Source organism: Stegostoma tigrinum, chromosome 5 (genome assembly GCF_030684315.1).
Source record: "Stegostoma tigrinum isolate sSteTig4 chromosome 5, sSteTig4.hap1, whole genome shotgun sequence".
Lineage (NCBI taxonomy): Eukaryota > Metazoa > Chordata > Chondrichthyes > Orectolobiformes > Stegostomatidae > Stegostoma > Stegostoma tigrinum.
In genome coordinates this window covers 36,024,476-36,033,477 of record NC_081358.1, presented here as the reverse complement: position 1 = coordinate 36,033,477, position 9,002 = coordinate 36,024,476, and the positions used below count along the sequence as shown (strand labels likewise).

The window sequence follows — 9,002 nt, the reverse complement described above, 5'->3', positions numbered from 1 at the left end:
GAGAGCTTTCAGCCTTTCTATGAGTAGCTTGTCCTCCCCTTCCTCCAGCTCCCTCTAATGCTGCAACTGCTGAAGTGAGACTACAATTATGGACCCAAGATGTCAAGTCAAGTGATGGACATGGTGTTTTTGCAATACCAACTGCTGTCTTTCCTACAACTAACACAGCTTCATGCAAATTCTTCAAAGTATTCCGAACTCTTCCCAAACCCACTAATTCCAAAAACTCAGCAAAACTACAAGATGGTTATGAGGGTGTTGGTTTGAAGGTGCAATTGAAGTATATCAACCATAATCTTACCGAATAATGGAGCAGGCTTGCTGGCCTAATATTATTTCTTATATTTTTAAGACAATGTTTTTGAATAGCTCTCCTTCGGTTCTCCTTGTGCTATTGAACACATATTCAGCTGTGTTTGTTACCTTGAGGAGTGGCATTGAAAATTGTAGGTCAGGTGTTTTCAAGAGGCTTTTGAGGCTAAAGGAATCAAGAGACCTGGGAGAGGGCACAGAATCTTGACAGTGCAGTTCGAGGCCATTTGGCTCATTGGAGGGTTGTATAGACTCAAAGATCATCCCACCCTGACTGTTCTCAGTTCAGTTTGATGATCAGTCATGATCATATTGACTGGCACAGCAAGTTTGAGGGGTTGAATGGCCTACTCCTATCTTTCTACGTGTTGATTCAGTACTGGACACTTACACAAGACACAACTTTCTTAGTCTGCATGTTCCCAGATTTTCACACATGAAATGTCTACACTAATGCTTTCAACATCATGGCAAGGACTGTGTTTTTCTCTTAAACTGGTATCTGTAGCACCAAACTAGTCACATTTTGCAGAAAATATTTTACATTTTCAGAATAAATAGCAAATATGTTTGTTAAAGATCAAAGTGCAAATAAAAACAGGAAACCTTGGACCATTTTTCTGCAAAGAAGAAATCCAGATTTTTTTTTTATTATTACTGAAGAAACTAAATCAAAATAGTAAGCATAATCACACAATTCGAGACTCATTGTGCCAACAAAGTTAAATGGCACCTGAAATAGTTTTTGATGCTTACAAAATTACTTACAAACACCTCTATTTATTATTTCATAAATAGGCGCAACAGTTTCCATTAAAAAAGATTAAATATGGACATACAGTGTGAAGAAACAATTATATATAGCATGTCAAGGTTATAACTTAGCTGTATCTAATAAACACCAGAGAAGCATTTGGCAGTTTCTTTTGCACAAAAGTATGGAGTGACATAATTACTAACCATTACACCATAGAAGATACAAAAACATCTATGTAGTACAAAATAAATGTGTTTTTTTTTTAAACACTTAAAAACTGTTCATGCTATTCTATGAGACAATTTGGGATTGCTTAATAAAACTGTTGGAAGCAATTTTGCAAATATATAACTATGAAACCATTTTCTTACAAATTAAGCAAAAAATACTAATCTTGCCAATCTGGTCCCATTTAAATGATATAATCTTACTGAACAGCGTCAGTATAAAGTTACGTTTTAACTAGGAAAACCTTTTTATCATTTTATACTCTAAGAGAGTGCAACACAGACCCTATTTACAAACTTGCTATGAGTGCTCTATCCATCAGTAAATGGTTTCACTGGTTAACTATCAACAACTGATGGACGATCTAGGATAATGTTCCTAGTACGACATAAAATTGCTAAGGCAGTTCACTACAGCAGCACTCCAAAGCAAAACCGACAGTAAGCGAAAAGATCCAGGTTTTCTTCAGAAATGAAGAAGGACATTTGTCCAATAATAATCTTCGACGGAAAGAAGCAAAATAATGTCTTGTCAATTGGGCAATCCCACGGGCTTAAGTGCAAGCTTAAAGATCTAAGTGCTTAGCAACTTGTTGTCTAAAAGGTCACAGAACTGCCTTGATGCAACCCATGTTTGAAGACTTCCCTGCAGTCACCATACGTAAGAACGCTGTATCCTCAGGTGAGGTAGAGTGCTTTATCCCTCTGCAAACTGCTACAAGAATAGAACATAATTTTTGTAAGAAACAAATGGAGGCAAATAAAATGAAACAAACAAACAAACAAATATATGCAGCTTCTAGTGTTTGTTTAAACTGGTGCCAATTTCAGGAACCATATGTCTCAATGCCAGCAGAGCTTTTTTTAAAAAAATCATTCCTGGGATGAGGGCATCGCTGTCTGGGTCAGCATTTATTGCCCATCGAGCAGTTAAGAGTCAACCACATTGCTGTGGGTCTGGAGTCATGCGTGGGCCAGGCCAGGCGAGGATGGCAGTTTTCTACCATAAAGGACATTAATGCATCAGATGGTTTTTCCTGATAATTGGCAATGGGTTTGTGAACAACATTAGATGTTAACTGCAAATTTTTTGAAAAATTGAAATTAAATTCGACCTTCTGCTGTGGTAGGATTCAAACCTGACAAACAGTCCGGCGATAATACCACCGGGTCAACACCTCCGCCAAACAGGGGCAAAGTCAGTTGTTGCACAAATGCAGGTTGAATTGTAATTAATTCTTTTAAAATCATAATATGTGCTGACTGGGTCATTTTCATTGATAATAGTGGAAAGTATTGATGAGAAATTGGCAGCTTCCAATTTCTGAGAGCCAGAACACTGACTAATAAGAGGCAGCGGGTTTCCTAATAGCACCAAAGTACCACACTCAAAAATGTAGTGAAGCATGACAAATGTTTCATGATCTGAAATAACGAGCTGTATCAGGATAGCTAATTGTTGCATGCCATTCAACAGTAAGATGCAGACAAGGGCAATTTCCAGCGAGCCTTGGGTCATCATCCAAAGGTGCACTCTACACTTCAGGCTGGATTTCAGTGTTAGCCTATTTGTGGTGGTTGTGTTCTACAGCAGGTTTAAACAAACCAATGGTTGTGGTTCTGAGATAGCGAGGCCTGCAGATGCTGGAGTCAGAGACAGCGCTGTGTGAAGCTGGAGGAACACAGCAGGCCAGGCAGCATCAGACAAGCAGGAAAGTTGACTTTTTGGGTTGCGGCCCCTCTTCAGAACTACAGCCTTCCCACCTCCTCAGTAGTTTTGAAGAAGGGTCCCGACCCGAAACACTGACTTTCCTGCTCCTCTGATACTGCCTTGCTGCTGTGTTCCTCCAGCTCCACACTGTATTATCAATGGCTGTGGCTTTTGTCTTTTGGGAGTCAATCAAGAATCACTCAATTCAGCTAACTGGTATGTGTAGCTTAAAGAGTGTAACATTTGTAAGCTAGATTTGGAAGGGATTTGGAAGGCTAGAAGAAGGGTCTAGACCCAAAATGTCAGCTTTCCTGCTCCTCTGATGCTGCCTGGCCTGCTGTGTTCATCCAGCTCTACACCTTGTTATCTCAGACTCAAGCATCAGCAGTTCCTACTGTCTCTATCATGTCTTCTTCTGTCATTGTTGCCACCATGTGCATTTCTTTGGACAAGAATCCTCTCCCTGTCCCTCAGACCCCTTCACTCACTTCCCATGCTCTTTCTGGACCTCTCCCTTTGGCCTTCTACTTCCATCGACCTGTTCATTGACAACTGTCGATATGACATCGGTCATCTCAATTTCTCTGCCCTCTCATCTATTACTACCTTTCTCCCCTCGAACTGACAGCACTCCCTGTTCTTAGGTTGAACCCTGACTTTGAATTTAATATTTAATTGCTAATAAGGATAGCACTATCGTAGTCCAGCTTATTGATCTCTACACTGCAAAAGCTGAGTGCCAACACTCAGATACCCCTCTATCTCCCCAGGACCACAAGCCCACCATGGAACATCCGGCCATTGTATCAGTTATGGTAACTAACTTCATTTCATTTGGTGATCTCCCGCCACTTGACGGTCTTTTCTCCTCTGGTCCAGTCCCTCCCTACGCACATCCATGATTCCTCTGATGCTTTATGTCAGTTTCAGTATTTCCAGTTTTCAGGCTCCAGCCACCTCCTCTTTACCATGGATGTACAATCCCTTTACACATCCGTCCCCCACCAGGAGGGTCTTAGGGCTCCCTGTTTCTTCCTGGAGCAAAGGCCTGAACCATCCCCAGTGCCCATCACCCTCCTCCGCTTGGCTGAGCTCATCCTCACCTCCAACAACTTACCTTTTAACTCTTCTCATTTTCTCCATGTCAGAGGGATGGCCATGGGTACACGTACGGGCCACAATTCTGCCTCTCTTTGTGGAGAACATCTTTCCTTGGTCCAGTCCCATTCCAGCCCCTGCCTACAACTCTTACTTCGATATATCATCAGTGCTGCTTCACTCTCTCATCCGGAGTTGGAAGAGTTCATCGATTTTGCTTCCAATTTCCACCCCACTCTCACTTTCACCTGGTCTGTCTCTGACTCCTCCCTTCCCTTCCTTGCCATCTCTGTTTCCATTTCTGGGGATAGACTGGCCACTAATATCCACTATAAATCCACTGTCTCCCACAGCTACCTGCACTATACATCCTCCTACCATGCTTCCTATAACGACTCCATCCTCTTCTCTCAGTTCCTCTGTGTCGCATATGTTCAGATGAGGCCAGCTTCGACAAGGGAGCCTCTGAAATGTCGACTTTCTTCCTCAAACGAGAATTCCTCAGCACCTTTGCTGACAGGGCCCTCAACCAGGTCCGACCCATATCCTGCACTTCCGCCCTGACCCCGTCTTCCCTCCCTTAACAATGATAGGGTTCCCCTTGTCCGTATCTGCCATCCCATCAGCATCCACATCAGGAAGATCATTACTGCCACCAAGATGCTACCAATGGGCATAAAACCCCTCCCCTTCCTTGATCACTCCTCCCAGGAAACCCGGTCCACTCCCAAAAACCCTCACAGCCCCATGGCACCTTCCCCTGTAACCAAAGGTGTAACACCTGCCAATTTGCCTCCTCACTCCCCATTATCCAAGGACCCAAACATACCTTCCAGGTGAAGCAGCACTTCACCTGCACTTGACACAATCTAGGCTACTGCATTCGCTGCTCAGTGTGGTCTCGTCTGCACTGGGAAACTGCTTCAGCTACTACATTCTGCCCACAAAAATGACCCTTGTCTGCCAATTCAACACACCACCCCATTCCCTGGCCAGTATCTGTGCCTCCGGCTTGCTGCGGTATTCCAGTGAAGCTCAGGTTATGTCAGAAGAACAACACCTCATTTTCCAATTGGGTCCCTGCAGCCTTCTAGACTCAAAATCAAGTTTAATAACTTTAGGGCTTGAAATCTACCATGTCCTAGCCCCCACCTGCACACACCAGGGCTTATAATCACAGAGATAGTAGGAACTGCAGATGCTGGAGAATCTGAGACAACAAGGTGTAGAGCTGGATGAAGACAGCAGGCCAAGCAGCATCATGGGAGCAGGAAGGCTGACGTTTCGGGTCAAGATCCTTCTTCTGGTGCTGCTTGGCTTGCTGTTTTCATCCAGCTCTACACCTTGTTATCGCTTGTTATCACAGTCTGTCATTATACTCAACCTCTTGTTAGCCACAACAATCTCCATTAACAGCCAGTCACAATCCTAGCCAAATGTTATCCACTCCTTTGTCTGTCCAACTCTTCTTCTCCCTCTTTGGGCTGTATCCCCAGTCACCTATCGTTTATTCCCTACTCCCTGCACCATCCCCATCCCCCACCATCCTAACTTCTGCATAAAAAGTCACATTTTCCTAGCTGCCATCTGTTCCAAGGAAGGGTCACCGGACCCAAAACATTAACTCTGATTTCTCTTCACAGACGCTGCCAGGCCTGCTGAGCTTTTCCAGCAATTTCTGTGTTTGTTCCTGTTATGACTTCCTTGGTTTCTGACAATTGACTAGTTCTTGCTGATTCACTGTGAAAGTATTGAATTGCAATTATTACAAATAGTTTGCCATAGAGATGAATAAAGAATTATTTAAAATGCCGATTTGTCAGGATATTATGTTCCTATCGGCCAAATGGTCTTTTTCTAATTCTTCCCTAATGGTCCAAAGTAGAGAGATGAAATTCTGTGGGAATTTGGCTGGAATGCCGAAGGAGATTGGTGGAACCATTATAGAGTTCAAGCCTCCAGGTGTTTTTTGGAAAAGGGAACATTCTTCCTTTCTCCAATTGGTGAAGTTTCCTGCTAGAGCAACACCCACTAAGGATCTAGGCCAGAGCTATGTCATAGTGGTAGCAATTATGCAGGAGGGAGTCACGGGAATGGGAGCGAGAGGTGTTGCTAGGGAGTCACAAGGATGGGAGCGAGAGGTGTTGCTAGGGATTCACGGGGATGGGAGCAGGAGGCGTTGCTCAGGAGTGACGGGGATGGGAGTGGGAGGCGTTGCTCGGGAGTCACGGGGATGGGAGCGGAAGGCGTTGCTCGGGAGTCACAGGGATGGGAGCGAGAGGCGTTGCTAGGGAGTCACAGGGATGGGAGCGGGAGGCGTTGCTAGGGAGTCACAGGGATGGGAGTGGGAGGCGTTGCTCGGGAGTCACGGGGATGGGAGCGGGAGGCGTTGCTCGGGAGTCACGGGGATGGGAGCGAGAGGCGTTGCTAGGGAGTCACAGGGATGGGAGCGGGAGGCGTTGCTAGCCGGAGCAGGAAGTGGTTTTCAGCTGGGCTTGGATAATACTAGGTCCTTTGATTGGGCACTGAGTGCTTCTGAATGAAGTACGAGCCTACTCCCTAGAAAGCACAAGGAACACTCACAGGTTTACATGTCATGTTCCTAGTGTAGCAACAGGTCCCACCCACTGCTGGATTAATGTCAGTGCTTTAGGACGAGTTTCTTAATTGGACATAGTTACTATTTAAATACAACAATTGGCAATAGGTGGGAAGGCTGACTGTGAGCCTCCTGTCATCTTGTAGAAGGTGGTAAGGTCTCCACCTGACTTATGCTCTTGCCTCTTCCAAATGTATCACAGAGGGAAAATACTGCTCCTTGGTCTGAAAATTTCAGTGAATGATCATAAACAGTACCCAGTTATTCAACACTGCTAATGGATTGTGGAGGAACTTGTTATTCCACTATGCATCAACCTTACACTTAGGTACACCAATATTCAACAACCATCGCCATTCTTTCATTTATCTCTTTCTGAATTAATTTGCCTACTGTTTTTCACACATTTACATTGGTTCAAAACACAGTTTGGAACATTGTGAAATGCTGTAAGAACCATTCCGCTGCACTTTATTATTATTTGTCCAAGGTATGGAGGCAATGCTAGCAACACTACCATTTATTAATCACAGATTATGGATGAAAGGGACCACTACTCATCTGTACAAGATGAGCCACCAGTCCATCTACTGGTCACATCCAATTGTTTGTGGAATGATTCTCAGGTTTGTGTTTCCATTGAGTCTTTCTGGAACACTATCCTATCTGCAAATTATTGAGTGTAGAAGGTCTTGTGATGATCCTTAAATTGTCTTTTACTAGTTCATACTTGTGATCCTGTTCTCATCATTTAAATGTACTGTTTTCATCCTGTTTGGATCTGTTTCACTCTACAAAATCAACAGCTAGGGTATTAATGCTCAGCGGCCCAAGGGGTAGAAACTGGATTTGTTTTATGGGCTTAAGGTGAGTGCCTTATCCTGCACCTGATTGGTCTTATGTAAATCAGGCTGTTGATTTGCTATTGCCTGTTTTATATTATTGCCCTAGAATAATTTCACCACCTTCCAAAATCGAACAGGAATTGTTTTCATTTTCTTAAGTTCGCTGGACTACTTATTAAATCGAGATTACAATGAATGAGGAAATAATGTGTACAAGATATCACAGAATTAACTTGATCTGAGTTATCAATTATTGCCATGCATGTTCCTTCTACTGTTCTGGCCTTGAATGAGGATGTGCTGTGTTCCAGCATTAAAAACTCTCATTCACCACCAGCTGTCCATAAAACTGTGTCTGACTATGTGTTTTTATAAAAACTGAAAGCACTGCAGATGCTGTAAATCAGGAACAAAAACAGAAGTTGCTGGAAAAGCTCAGCAGGTCTGGCAGCATCTGTGAAGAAATAAACAGAGTTAACGTTTAGGGTCCAGTGACCCTTCCTCAGAACATATGTGTATTTATGTTGTTTTCCTGTGATTTTACACAATGATTAGGTCATCTACAGATGAAGTTGGGTTACAAGGCAACAAATAATTGGATTCAGACATGGAAAGTAAATTCAGCACACATTTTACAATCATGTCCTTACAAATACCTTGAGGTTTCTCCCAATCAGTTGCTGTCACTTGGGAGACTAGATTAATAGAAGCCCCAGATTTATCACTAATCTCCAAATGAATCTATGTTAGCCAATTAAGAAAAGCTCAAGGAAATGGCCAGAAATTTTTGTAGTTCCACGATAAATTATACAAATTTATCATTTATAAATCCAGTATAAATTCGTATACTATACTGGGTTTTAAAGCAGAAGCTTGTAACACTGGTAGGAGGATATTACACATGGACAGTTTCCATTAAAATCTGCAGGTGTGAATTTGGCAGGCAGTGTAAGCAGATGTAACATGTAGGGACATAAACATTTGAGTGTAACTCTGTTTCGACATATTCCTGCAGGTTTCATCTGATGACCTTCCACCTTCAACAGCACCACCAAAATTGAAAGCCTTTTCCCCATCTCCAATATGCCAGCAACTAATAACCAACAGTGATAATGGGAACTGCAGATGCTGGAGAATTCCAAGATAATAAAATGTGAGGCTGGATGAACACAGCAAGCCAAGCAGCATCTCAGGAGCACAAAAGCTGACGTTTCGGGCCTGGACCCTTCATCAGAGCTAACCAACTTTAATAACAATACTTCTGTGATGTTTCTCTGAGATTGCTCATCTGGAATTTAATATTTAATTATTGGCAGATTGAGGAAAATCCTGCAGAATTGGCAAACCCAGTGTTAACATGCTTTCTCATTTCTTGCAAATTTACCAAGATATATCACTGTTAATCTAATGGTTTCAGAGCTAGTGGATATTTTGTTGCACAATTATTCAGAAT

General features: G+C 42.9%; 1 protein-coding gene across 11 annotated transcripts in view; it reads right to left on the bottom strand.

Moving 5' to 3' along the window:
* Positions 1–952: 952 nt before the first annotated feature.
* Positions 953–9,002, bottom strand: part of tox (thymocyte selection-associated high mobility group box) — a 255,558-nt gene continuing 247,508 nt past the window's right edge. For 10 of the 11 annotated variants that reach the window (XM_059645907.1, XM_059645901.1, XM_059645908.1 and 7 more), the window contains one exon: positions 953–2,011. In XM_059645907.1, coding sequence (XP_059501890.1) covers positions 1,975–2,011 — 37 coding nt within the window. In that variant the 3' untranslated portion in view covers positions 953–1,974. The remainder of the gene's footprint in view (positions 2,012–9,002) is intronic. The other variant, XM_059645902.1, reaches the window with a different exon arrangement.